This window comes from Sitophilus oryzae, unplaced genomic scaffold (assembly GCF_002938485.1).
Source record: "Sitophilus oryzae breed Bouriz unplaced genomic scaffold, Soryzae_2.0 scaffold_41_pilon_pilon, whole genome shotgun sequence".
NCBI classification, from domain to species: Eukaryota; Metazoa; Arthropoda; class Insecta; order Coleoptera; family Curculionidae; genus Sitophilus; species Sitophilus oryzae.
The window spans coordinates 6,097,212-6,111,286 of NW_022146996.1; the positions used below are offsets into that span (position 1 = coordinate 6,097,212).

General features: G+C 33.1%; 2 protein-coding genes across 2 annotated transcripts in view; one reads left to right on the top strand and one right to left on the bottom strand.

Annotated features, from left to right (window-relative positions):
- Positions 1–14,075, top strand: part of LOC115885743 (glycogen-binding subunit 76A-like) — a 426,966-nt gene that overhangs the window by 255,633 nt on the left and 157,258 nt on the right. The gene's annotated exons all lie outside the window — the stretch shown is intronic.
- LOC115885741 (baculoviral IAP repeat-containing protein 6) overlaps positions 1–14,075 on the bottom strand; it is a 105,522-nt gene that overhangs the window by 37,800 nt on the left and 53,647 nt on the right. The window contains exons 11-17 of the mRNA XM_030904748.1: positions 12,866–13,231; positions 6,285–6,709; positions 3,334–3,672; positions 2,331–3,038; positions 1,016–1,276; positions 739–964; positions 5–687 (exon numbers count right to left, since the gene is read on the bottom strand). Of these exons, the coding sequence (XP_030760608.1) occupies positions 5–687; positions 739–964; positions 1,016–1,276; positions 2,331–3,038; positions 3,334–3,672; positions 6,285–6,709; positions 12,866–13,231 (3,008 nt within the window). The remainder of the gene's footprint in view (positions 1–4; positions 688–738; positions 965–1,015; positions 1,277–2,330; positions 3,039–3,333; positions 3,673–6,284; positions 6,710–12,865; positions 13,232–14,075) is intronic.

A 14,075-nucleotide genomic window follows, 5' to 3' on the forward strand; every position in this document is an offset into this window, starting at 1 on the left:
ATACCTGCAATCCAAGACACCATGTAGTCAACGACAAACCCGGTGTCCACGCCAAAGCTGAGATCAAAGTATGAACGGATTCCACTTTAATCTGGACAATGGGCATCGCAGAAGAGTCAAATTTCTCGTCTCTTCTAGCGCTGTTCAACGTCAACCAAAGATGTAATATATTCTCAATCCTGAGCGAATCCTGAGTTTGCAGATCTTTAAATAATGAATTGAAACAGAACGCCAACATCTTGTGATTACTTATATTGCACTCGGGTTGAAAAGATTGTACTTGTACCGGCCAAGACGTAAGCATGTTCTCTACTTCTTCGTATTTGATATCGTTCGTCATATTCTGCAGTAACTTTTGGGTATTTCTTCCAACTAATTTTCTTAATAAAATTTCTGTTGACAGAAACACTCCGTTTTCTAATCTTGCATCTATAGTTGTCGATATTCCTGGTACAGAAGCTAAAGAAATTTTAGAAGTTTTAGATGTAGAGCATCTCACTTTTTCGAAGTCCTCCAACAATTCTTCAAAATCTGAATAATCACTTTCATAAACTGACGGCAAAGACGAAGGAAAGCATAAGTTGTTTGTTGTAATTTTCGCTTTAGCTTTAGACTGTTCAGGTTCGTCGAGATTAATAAAAACACAAGGATTTTCACTATTATCATTTTCACCTGACTGATTTATATCTAAAACATTATTCATTAATATTTTAAAAGAAGCTAATACGCTATCCATACCAGTAGATGGCCACGTTGTAGATGTAGATGCGTCAGTGTCCATTTCAATCACGTCCTGCTCATTTTGAGAAACTAATTCTAAGGCATCTTGAAGAAAACAGGAAAGAGCAAAAGGTGCCCATGGAACTTTACACGATAATGAAAAATTGACTAAACCTAATAACTCATCCTCAGTCAACAACTGGCACAATTGTAATTTAGCTAAAGTTACTAATCGCGCTACAATCTTAAAAAACAATATTACATTTATGTATTTTTATTTAACCGAAATTCTTACCTTAAAAGCCAAAAGCATCATATCTGCACTACCAGAATGGTCCATTGTTATTATGAATTTTAATAATATTTTAGATACAACTAAGCAGTGTGTTGCGTCAATGAATTGTGGCATTTTTTGAGGGACAACGACAATTTCTCCTATACTTCCCGAATCTTTTTGACCGTCGCTACCTTTCTGGGTGTCAACTAGTTCTTTTATTAACATAAACTTATGAGGTTTTTCTTTCCACATTGGTTTTTGCCACGAACCAGAAAGAATCTGTAAAAACGTATCATTAAGTTCGTTTGACTTTCATCAGATCTAAAAGTATTGCATATAAGAAATAATAATCTATTTAATTAAAGATGTAAGTAGCGTATTTTAAAAGCTGGGGTTTGTAATTAAAAGTTATATATTTCTATAGAATAAAAATTGAGATTTAGTTGAAGAGATCTTAATTTCTCAATAAATTTTTCACTTGGCGATTTTTTTTAAATCACCCTTGGGCAATTTAGTATAGCAATCTAGAATGAAACAAATCAGTGCATATCGATTTCACTATAATAAACGAATCGAGTACAAGCCAGTATATATAAATCAACAAGTAGTTCCTTACGAAAATACAACTAAATATCTTGGCATAACACTTAATGCTAAACTCAGGTGGAAATCGCATGTGAAGAAAAAATGTGAAGAACTCAAATTCAAGTACAGGAAAATGTACTGGTCACTAAAGCAACATTCGACCCTGTCAATATACAGACTGTTAACTGCACATTTACTTATAGGGGAACAGAATGGCAATACTGCCTATTGAGAACGCATTCACTTATAGGGTTTTCTGCCGACTCGTCTCGTCGCATTGTCTATCGACGAGCGGGCCGAGGTTGACATATTTCAACCATAAAGCTCATGCCGCGAGTAATAAACAAATTAACAACCTGTATAAAATAAGTTTTTGCTATATCAATAATCCTGAAGCCAATATGGACTTATGGTATTTAACTGAGATTGTACCAAACAAAGCAACCGAAATATTATCCAAAGATTCCAAAACAAAGTACTACGAGATATCGTTGGCAGTAGTGTAGTGAAAAGTGTTACTACAGACCAGGTGCTAAACAGAACTGAAAGAACCAAAATTACTATCATAGGATTAGTGTTTTGTATTTTAACCGTAGCAAATTAAGTTAAATTACATATTTGACAAATAATGACGACGTAACGTTGGACAATCGCTGAACATTCTTTATCACGTTATTACAATTAAGCCAGACACTATCTAACAAGTTCAGACAGTAAATGTGTGACCCTTTAATTTAATATCTCTTACCGGTGATAACATGCACGTTCCGGATGATCCCAACGTGGTTGCCACCCGTTTAACAGTCTTCTTCCTAGCATTACTTTTCGCATTATCCACGTTCACCTTTCCAACCATCTCACCCAGAACCCAATCCCATCTATCGTTTTGAATTTTTTCAAACGACAGTTGAAGTGACAAATACATCAGCAGCCAAGACAATAGAGGCAGGTCCACGTTGACAGCCAGAAGCAAAGATCGACTGGTTTCTAACGGTTTTAGGGTATCGTAAACCACGCGCATAGCTGCATCAATGACGGCACTTCTTTCTGGACTCTTGCGGCTGAGGTACGCCAGTAATATAAAAAGGCGATCCTGGGGAAATATAGCTGTACACGTAGTGGAAAAGAGGTTAACCATGGTGTCTGCAAGGAAGTTGCCCCAAAAGGTAGTAGTTCCGCAGGATTTCTCTAGAAAAACGGCCGCCAAAAGCTGTAATCTTGACGATTGGGACACGCAGAGTCCTTCGAAGAATCTTTCGCATAAGTCTTGGGTGATTTCGGCGGTGTTTTCTATGGATAAAAGGACTTCCAGTAATCCTTCGGCGATGGAATTTAATTTATCCGTCGAAACAGTTGTGGAAGGTGGTTCCTGACGTTCTGATCCATGGACGCTAGATTCTAAACGCGCCATCACGTTTCTGACCGTGTTTAACTGATGCTGATATGTTAAGGTTTCCTGAAAAGTACGTATATCTCGCTCATATACCAAATAAAAATCTTAATACCACATATTAATATACCTAACCATACAGAAGCAACATGGGCGATTTTTTAAAGAGCAAATTTAAGTCAGTGTATTTGTTATACCGTATGATCGAATAAAAATAATAATATATATTAATTATATATAATTATATATTACGGCTATAATTTTAATAACATCAGTTGCTAACCCTGAGCAGCCATGTTCTGTAGTTTCTGTATAAGAAAAGGTATTTGATATGAATAATAAGAAGAATTTATATACATACCTGGTAAGCCGAAAATATTTTACTATGCTCCGCATTCGTAATGCTCATATTTTTATCCTTCAAGATATTAATATACGTTGATAAATGCAACGTATTCTTCATATCGGCTATTAAAAACGGCTGGAGACAGTCCTTCAACTTCGAACACGCCAAGCTGTATCTACAACTGATATCTTCCAAGAGCTTTGACAAAATGCCCAACTGTTTGTCGTAATCGGTGTTTTTGATGTAAGCTTCGCTGGGCACATCTTCAGGAACAACTACCACGTGACCATAGAAAAAACCTAAGGGAATCCTACATTTTGTGGTGGACATGCCATATCTTCCCACCAATGTGATCTAAAAATACAAATTAATATTGACATATTTTAAACACTAAAGAACAAATATACTGAAAAATTTGATTTCATAATTAATTTCAGCTTTTCAATGGTAAACTTTGAATGATTTTGAAAGTTACACTTAAAATTCAGAGAGAAACTTTCATAAAAACTAATTGGTTGAAGATTATTTTTTAATAAAATTGATATAAAATTAGAAGCAAGACAATAATTAAGTAAAGTTAAGAAAATCTAACTAATAAAAGAAATCTCTAACACAATAACTTTTCTTTACTGTCTAATACTGAATTGTATAAAATTAAAAGACAATTTTCCGAATAAGAAACTTGTTGCATTAGTCTAATTTTCCTTTTTCGATCATACCGAATTTTTATTTCTTTTGTTTCTCTTTAGTGCTTTGATTTTGGTTCCAGAAAATGTGCAGAAGTGTAAAGATCAAATTTTAGCTCTATACAGCGTGTTCCAAAAAACATGTGCCATCTCTCATGGAGAGACTCCTCACGTGGAAATCAAATCTATTTTTATATCAACATAGGTCCGATTCTGCTTTGTTTTGTAGCTACAAGGTACAGGGCCCGTATTCTGTAACTTTGAAAACGCTAAGCGTTTTTAGACGCTCAGCGTATATGACGTTAATATTCGCTAAGCGCGCACTTAATTATCGATTTCGGTATTCTCGTCTGACGCGTTTAGCGTCTTTACTGATTGCGCTGAGCGCTTTGAAAACGGTTGCCTTAAAGGATCGTTTTGCTTGTCGAACTGTCAGTGAAAATCGAAAAAATTGTGATTTTGTGCGTTATCTTGCTCATTAGTGAAAATTACTACTTCTTCTATAAGTTCCTCAATAAGTAATTGATAATTTACGACTTGGCAGCTATAAATATTGTTCAAAACATCGAAAATGCTGAGAAGCGTCTTCAACACTTCCCTCGTATAATAAGAATAATGACATATCCATAGAAAAATACCTTGACATAACTCAACAATAGATTATGAAATTCACATAACATTGACATTTTTTATTGTTACATCCGTCAGTTATCAACTTTTGACTATTATCTACATTAGAAATTGTGATGTTGCCAATATGTGCTCAACGCGTATCCAGAACACGATTCGCATGGCAACGAGAATACCAAAATCGACCTTGCGTTTCGCTGATCGAATACTTGCGCTCACCGCTTTGAAAGCGTAACGTTTTTATGTCAAAGTTACAGATTACGGGCCCAGGTCTTAAATATTTTTTCGATTTATTATAATTTTCTTCCAAATGCATTTAGCGATACAAATGAAATTTACTATAACTGCGATAATTTTAATGCTAAGAAGTGTCGACATATTGAGCAGGAAAGCGCATATGTGTTATAACTGAAATTTTCTTCTAAAAAACCGTTTAATATCGATTATAACTTGTCTCTTAATAAACGCAATTTTATTAATTTGTCCCAATACAAGTAGTCTAAGAGCTAGCAACGTTTTCGAGAAAGTATTTTAAGAAAGCTGGCTCTTTAATATATCTTTTGCTAAGGTCTGTGGAACAGCGTGCGGGTCGTCTGGCTGCCGATAGACGTTGCGTTTACTACTGCGCATTGAAAGAAGATCCTATTTTTTTATTTATTCCGTTAAATACTAGTATTGACTATAAATCGAACAAGTCTCCATAGCGCGGCTCAAAAACGTTCAGCCCATAATGCGAGAAGTCCAGAGTTTCATAATTGTGTTTTTTTAATCACCAAAATTGTTTAATACCTTACTATTAGAATATAAACGAAAATAAAATAAAAAAAGTTTATCCCGAGCCGGTATTGAAGTCTGGACTTCTCGCTTTATAGGCTGAATGTTTTCGCGCCGCGCTATGGAGACTTGTTCGATTTATATTCAATACTAGTACTTAAACGACTAAATAAAAATACAGGAACTTCTTTCAACGCGCAGTAGTGAACGCAACGTCTATCGGCAGCCAGACGGCCTGCCCGCTGTTCCAGAGAACATAGAAAGATATATCAAAGAGCCAGATTTCTTAAGATACTTGTTTTCCAGACGTTGCTAGCTCTTGTACTAAAGGTTGATAGCAACGTTTAAATTTGTCTAATGTCAATAAATGGCTAAAGTGTTAAATAAGTTCTCATTGATTTCTTATCAAAAAATATGAACAAAATTGTGTGCACTATGTGCGCATATTTAAGTGAAACTTCTTACTAACAACTATTAAATTGAAGGATTTGTAAGACATGTTTGTAAAAGTATAGTTTGAAATATTGAAAAAAAAAATAGATTAAATAAATTTATTAATTTTATTTTTATTTTAATTTTATTAATTGTGATTAACTCGCGTTTATCTTATCAAGGAGATCGAAATCGACAAATTATCAAGATACAACATTTAATCGGAATTAAACGGCCTACATAACTAACTTTGTTAACAAGAGAAAAAAATCGTACACATTTTTTTTATAAAGCTTTTTAGTTTACCTATATATACAACCTATATCCAAGTTCCTCTCGTTACCCTCAAAATTTAAAGAATATAAAAAATAAATCTTACTTTTACGTGAAGAATCTCCCCACGAGAGATGGCACTTTTTTTTTGGACACATCCTAAATATTTACCTTCATGTATTTACAAAGCGGTGGCGGCTGCAAATCGCTAAGCAGCAAATTCTTCGTTCCTATATCGGACGCCGTTACCAACCGCACAGCGTCGATCTCCTCACCAAACAGCCACACATCTATGCTCAGTGACACCAGATCCGAACATGACGGTATCAAAATGTCGGTCAACGACACCGATTCGCCGAAATCTAGCGTCACGTGACGTCTCGCACCGGAATGCATCCTCTCCACAACTATGACCTGCTTGGGTGGCGGCACCAAGAGCTGTTGCCAGGGTAAGGAGTGGTTCTGTGACGAACTCGGTCCCATAGTAGGAACCTGCTGCGTTGATACTGATGTAGATGGGGCCTGATTAGGTTGCGTTCCGGAGGATTTGTTTGATTGTACTTCGGTATATGAGGCCAACAGGTTCTTGTATACTTCTATAAAGAATTAATTTGATTATATCAGAGAATTATCTAACTACAGAAGACACGGTCGATTTTTTCATGGCCCAAATTTTAAGTGTTTGTTTGTCATATTTTAGGCTATAATTTAAATGATGCCGGTGGTCAAATTTTGATTAATTGATATCGTTAATATGAGGGATAAACATGTAAAAATATGTAATACAAAAAACTAATTTTGTACGTGAAAAAAATATTTTATAAAATTGTTGTTATACCGGGTGCGTCTCAAAAGTGGCTCACTACTATAACTTTTTTTATTTTTTCAGATAAAAAAACGAGATTTGGTAGGTTAGTGTATTATAGTGATGTAAAAATTCTAAGTAATCGTTACAAAGTAACAGTTACTTTACGAGGACTTGAAGTAACGCTTACCATTTGAATTTAGGACTCGTTACTCGTTACTAAGTTAATTCGTTACTTTTGCGCCGGCAGTAATCGTAATCCCTGGAAATGCACGAACCGAGGACTCGAAACTCGATACTGAAATATTCCTTACTTTGACGTAGTTGTTATCAATATGATTAAGTGTTGACTTGACGCCGGCCGGTGTTTTGGATGACAAATGTGTGATATCTTTATTACAATTATTATCAGTGGCTCTTGGCTCATGCCGACCCGGTGGCGGTCTGTCCTTTTGCCGTTTGTTGTCGCTTTTTATTTAGGCAATTCCGCACGTTTTTTCAATTTTAGTTGAAATAAGCAATATAAGATATTATTTAGGGGTAGAGTGTGTTTTAGAGTGTTGTTTTCACCGGAAATGAATGAGAGATTTGATTTGTTTTTTTTTAATTTTAATTTTATTAATAGTACATAGTTTTATTTAACATATCATTATAAAAATATTATACATACTATTAAAAACATATTATTTTGTACTTGAATACCAAGTATTGAAATTATCCTACACTAGAAGAAAGTAGAAACCCCTTATAGGTTAAACCGAGCACGCAACGAAGATCGCCGCGCACAATAAGTAACGAAGTTCCACGTCAAGCCGAAGTCTTTCAACCTGTACACAAAACAACGATTATAAAGTAACGATACTCAGTACCAAAGTAACGAGTAACTAAAATAACGAGTCCAAAGTAACGAGTCCTATTACCAAAAGTAACTAGTAGTTACGAGTAGTGATGTTGGTAGTGATGTGATCCTGGGAGAGCACCTTAACAATGAAGAACACATAGCCGCTATGGAATTTATCAACAATATCACCAACAATCATCCTCAGTTTGTCAATAATAAGCCATCTTTACAGATATAACAAATTATTGCGCCAAATCGGGTTTATGGGCTCTCGACTACGTTTGGATGTCAGTTAAAAATGTAGACTGTCTAAGTTGGTGGCAAGCAATGTGAAAAAATACTCAGTTGAAATATTTAGCTGTTGCTCTGCTGTCTTTACCAACGTCATCTGCAGCCACAGAGAGAAGTTTCAGTACTTACAGTTTTATCCATACTAAAAAAAGGAATCGCTTAACTGCACAAAGAGTCGGTAAAATAATGTTCGTAGCTCATAACAATAAATTATTACTACAAAAACAAAAAGTGGATATGGAGCATGATATTCAACAACATGAAATTCCTCCAGAACCACTAGAACTCGTGGAGGTAGAGGTCCATCCTTCAGAATCAGAACTAGATGATACATCAAATATATCTGATTTGGAAATAGAAACTGACGAAGACAGTACTACTACTACTATAATACCCTATGAAGATGGGACCAGCTCGGCGCCTGATATTCCAGGATAGAATAATTCAGTTATTTGTGTTTTACGTTTTTTAAATTTATATTTCGTGCTTTTTTGTTTTTTTTTTAAATTCATAGTCATAGTTCGTGGTTTATGCACAAAATACAAATGTTACCAAATTATTTTTGTTATAGGTTATGTTTATGACTTTTATGGGTTATGTATTGTTTATTAAAAATATAACAACTAATATTATGTTTATTGTTTTTTTTTCCACTTACATGTTGGTATCAAATGTCTATCTAATTTATTCCTTTATTGTATCGACAAAAATATGTAAAATTGTAAAATTTCCTAATATTTCATAAATTTCCGAAATTTTCCGAAAGTTTCAGAAATTTCCTCTGCAACAATCAAAAATTTCTGAAATATTAACATCATTAGTTACGAGTCCATAAAAGTAACTAAAGTTTACATCACTAGTGTATTACATAAATTAGGATTGATTGACGTATTCAGTTGTTTTTGGTCACTTTGTGTTTCACCAGAAATGACTACAACTTTTGATTTTTAAGTGGCACCCTCGGTATTTTTTTCCTTTATTCGATAGAAAATGACACTCTGAATCGAATAACATATCATATGTCAACTTTTGACATATTCGGTCAAAAACAAATTGTATTTTAAATTTCAATCTAGAGTGCAATGGCTGTGTTAAAAGCACTAATTTGTAGTCAAGGAGCCTTGGAAAAATATATTTGATCGTCTAATGTTTTTAGTGTTTTGTCCTTGCCGGTTAAAAGATGCCCAAATCGTAATTTTAATCATATCTCAATTTTTTCAAATGGAACGAGGGTGGCTTATTAACACATTTGGAAAAAGCATTTTTTTACGAATAATTTGATATCACACAATTGGGATTTCGAGTCAAATTAACCGCATGTTACAATTTCAAATAAACCATATGCGAAAATGTCAAAAGTTGACATATGATATGTCATTCGATTCAGAATGTCATTTTCTATCGAATAAAGTAAAAAAATGCCGAGGGTGCCATTTAAAAATCAAAATTTGTAGTCATTTCCAGTGAAACCGGAAATGATCTAAAACAATTGAATAAGTCAATCAATCGTAATTTATGTCATATACTACCATACCAAATCTCGTTTTTCAGACGCACCCGGTATGTGAGTGACTATTGAAAGAAATGTAATTTATTTCCCTATATTTAGTCTTTTTGTTAATATTCTTTTATTTTATTTTGTGTAGAAATCAAAATTTAAGCTGAAATAATTGAAAGCAAAGAATATTATAGTTAACACAATAGAAAACCCATCCCGTGTAAAATTTTTGAAACCAAAAAGGAGCCCGGCTTTTTGAGCGTTACAGGATGTTAAATTTTTTTAAAATTAGGTTTTTTGTTGTTATCTTAATAACCAATATTTTTTTATTTAAAATTGTAGTATGTTGGATTAGTTTGATGTATTATTACTAGTAGAATAATGACATAGTAATAATATTTAATAATAAATTAGGTAAAGATATAATTTATTAATTTTTTATTTTTATTTTAATTTTATTAATTATTGTGATTAATAAAATTGCATTTATCTCATTAAGGAGGCCGAATTGGACAAAATATCAAGATATGCCTTTTAATTGGCATTAAATGGCCTACACAGTTTTGATATCAAAAAAAAGTCAGAGGCGCACATGTTTTTTTGCACGTCCCTGATGAATTTATTGACGCTTTTTTAGCATTAAAATATGTAACACTTATAGTAACTTTTACCCCAAAAATTTAATTCAAATCACTAAAAGTACTTGGAAGAAAATTATAATAAATCGAAAGATTATTAAGACTTTAACACCCAGTAGCTACGAAACAAAGCAGAATCGGACCAATGTTGATACGAAAAATAAGTCTTATTTTTATATGAGGAATCTCCCCACAAGAGATGGCACATGTTTTTTGAAACACCCTGTATAGTACATTTTTATTCTGTTATAAAAATTAAATGTATCACACATGTTCTTTCTTTTAACAGTTTTATCTCGAAATTCGAAAAAAATATAAACCAATGTTAATATGTAATTTGTTTCAAGTTCGGTAGTTTTTAAAGGGACACCCTGTACATTTTTTTTATTTTATTTGCCTTGTTATGAGCTTTCTACAAATATAATATATTTATTTGTCACAAACAAGGTAAAAAATGCATTTTTTAACTTTTTAACATGAATAAACTTGTTTAAAAGAGTATTATTATTCTTTTTTTATTTAATCAGATAATTATGCTCTCCACGGTGTTATCTTAATAAACTGCACTAAAAATGAACTTGTGTAATTTTTACATAACACGGCTGTCAATCAGAGTTACAGAAATTGTTGATGCACTTGTGCAATAATTTTACACAAGAAGCGTGGAATAACCAACATCTAAAATTTGAAGTCGAATAAATTATTCGATTATGTTGATTACAATTCAAACAATAAACGTATGTAAAAAAGTTAAATATAATGCATTTTTACCATATTTATAAAAATAAATATAAATTACCTAAATTATATTTTTAGAAATCCCATAGGAAGGCAAATCAAACGAAAAAATAATAAAATACTAAATAGTGAATACCTCATCTTTGTACCTCTACTCATAAATGAGAAACCCTGTAAAACACACGAAAATGGGACACTCTGTATATACTATAAATATCAAAATGAAAAATACATAATTTTTTTTCTCCTCTATAAGTCAATATATTTAAAACTTCTTTTCATTTAACTAATTTTTAGATTTGACTCGACAAATTTTTATTTTGTTTCTTTGATTGTCAAATGTTATGTAGCTTTTTGTAAAAATGAGTGTCATCTATTAAAATATGTTTAGTTTTAGTTTTTTTTTTATTTCAAGTTAACTTGTATCAAATTTCCAAGAAAAATATAAAGATAAATGCTAAATTCAATATAATTTTCCAACTAAATAGATGCCGCGTCTCGTTCACGAGGGTTTCCGCACGAAATATTAAAGTTTACGTGTGCATTGATGTCTTTTGGCCGGGTTCAGCCGTCCCATTTACGTGGGTTATCTATTCGTAGTAGAATTATCTTTGTTGAAAGTATAGGATGGGAAGAAGGAGAAACGTAATTTCTTCTTTTTACATTTTTTATCTGTGCTTTACATGAAAACGTTAAAGAACATAACTTAGATGCTCATATCTAGTTAATCTTTCTCACTTTATTCCTTTAATTAATGTTATATACAGGGTGTCCCAGAAATAAGTGCAAATATTTTAACTGGTAGTATATTTGTCCCCAGGAACAGTTTTTTTGCGAAAAAAATGTTGAAAATTTTAAATTTTTTCATGACATTTTCCGTCTACATAAATACGTTAAAAACTTTCTTTAAACAACTTTGAACTGACGAACTTATGAAATATAAATATTCCGAGATCGACATTCGACATTCCGCCGACAAGAATACAAATACACAGAACAAATCAGGAATAAGTGAAACATTTCTTCCACTTCTTTCCGAATTAAAATCAGCGCCCTCTATTAAATAAGTAGTCAACGTTTGACCTACATTTAACAGACGAGCTGTTGTAAATCAGCTGATCTGTTTAGCTCATGAATTTTAGGTTATTCAATTCATTTGAGATTTTACTCAAAACAGTAAACTCTGACAAAATTAAAAAAATAAGCAAATGTAAGGGTAAATGTAAAAATACTTTTATTATTCAAATAGAAATATCAATTATTTTGGTGTTTATTCACAAAAACAAGAGTGTGAGAGATGTCAAAAAATAATCTTAAATAATTCAGATGGAATATGAATGTATTTTGTGCTGTATTTGGCACAAAAACGTGGTATTTTTATTAATATATTAATTATATATTTTATATTTATTTTTATAAGCTTAACGCTACCTAAAATTCTAAATTGGAGTTTGTGACACATCTAGAAGTACCTTGGAATTTTGATGATCTGTCAGTGAGTCAATGTCGAAATTAAAGAAATTTGACAAGCGATAATTCATAAAATATGAGGGATAATTACTAGATATTTTGGTAACCTAGCCAGCTATAGTATGTCTTCAAGTGTAGTGAAAATTAATATTCTTGCTTTATCCACAACGAAGTTACAGGGTGGTCAAAAGTGCCACTAATACCTTCGAGAAAAGGGTGGTACGTCTGTGCTCGACTTGGTGGGGGCACTATATAATCAGCTACAGTTAATATTACAGTATCACATCTAAAGACTAGCTGACACGGTCAAAGAGTACTTAGAACAAATATACTTGAACGCTGCACACGTCTCACTTACGACGCGGTTTGGATCGTACCATCTGATTTAAAATCGGCTGATACGATCGAAGTGTATTTGACCCAAATATACTTTGACTGTGCCAACTAGACTTAAATGAATTTATAACTCACCCATTTTATTACTAAGGTCGTCGTCAAAGATTTTCGCAAATTCCAGATTATCCAAAGAAAAGTCTTTCAATTGTGCTTGAAACTTTTTGTACTTCTGACCAAACTGTTGCGTATTGCTGTCCTTCTCTCCTGTGGTTCCGTTGGTATGGTTCAGAGTGGTGAAAATGGGGACGATATTTTGAAAGACCGTTTGTAGGTTATTGTTGACGGAATCGGCCATTTCAATTCTGGTGCCTTCGCTCGTGTTAATACAGTTAAAATGCAGAGGTTCAGTCTCAATGAGACCTTTCACCAGTTTTGGAAAAGCAATGTTTTTATATTTGAGTTTTGTCTCAGTGTTTGACAACACATCTCTAGGACTAATTCCTGAAAAAAAAAAGAATATCTTAAGATAGCGATATACAGGGTATGCCATATTTAGCTTATTAGATTTTGTCATTAGTTCAAACTTTATTATATTATTATTGTTATTATATATATATATATATATATATATATATATATATATATATATAGAGAAAAAATTAAAAAAAAAATAAAAAGTAAAAAGAAAATTGTTTTGCTTGTCGTAAAGGGGCGAACCAAGCTCCACTCCCACAACCGGTTTCTGGGCCTACCCTTCATCAGGTGGGCTGTCCAGGGGCTGGTTCTCACCGATACGGCAAGCAAAACTTCTTCTATATCTACAGACGATGTCGTAAAGTGTCGGTGAGATATTAGTGCATCTCCCGTCAAAGATGGTAAAGAGCGTTTTTCGGCCCGCTCAAATATATGAAATGAACAAAATTCTTACAGCTTTAGTGTATATTAATAAATAATATTTTCTTGCCTTTAGCTGTGTATTTTTTCTATTTCGTAAAAATCGAAAGTAGAGAAAAATAAAAATAAAAAGTAAAAAGAAAATTGTTTTGCTTGTCGTAAAGGGGGAACCAAGCTCCACTCCCACAACCGGTTTCTGGGCCTACCCTTCATCAGGTGGGAGCTGTCAGGGGCTGGTTCTCACCGATACGGCAAGCAAAACTTCTTCTATATCTACAGACGATGTCGTAAAGTGTCGGTGAGATATTAGTGCATCTCCCGTCAAAAATGGTAAAGAGCGTTTTCGGCCCGCTCAAATATATGAAATGAACAAAATTCTTACAGCTTTAGTGTATATTAATAAATAATATTTTCTTGCCTTTAGCTGTGTATTTTTTCTAATTTCGAAAAA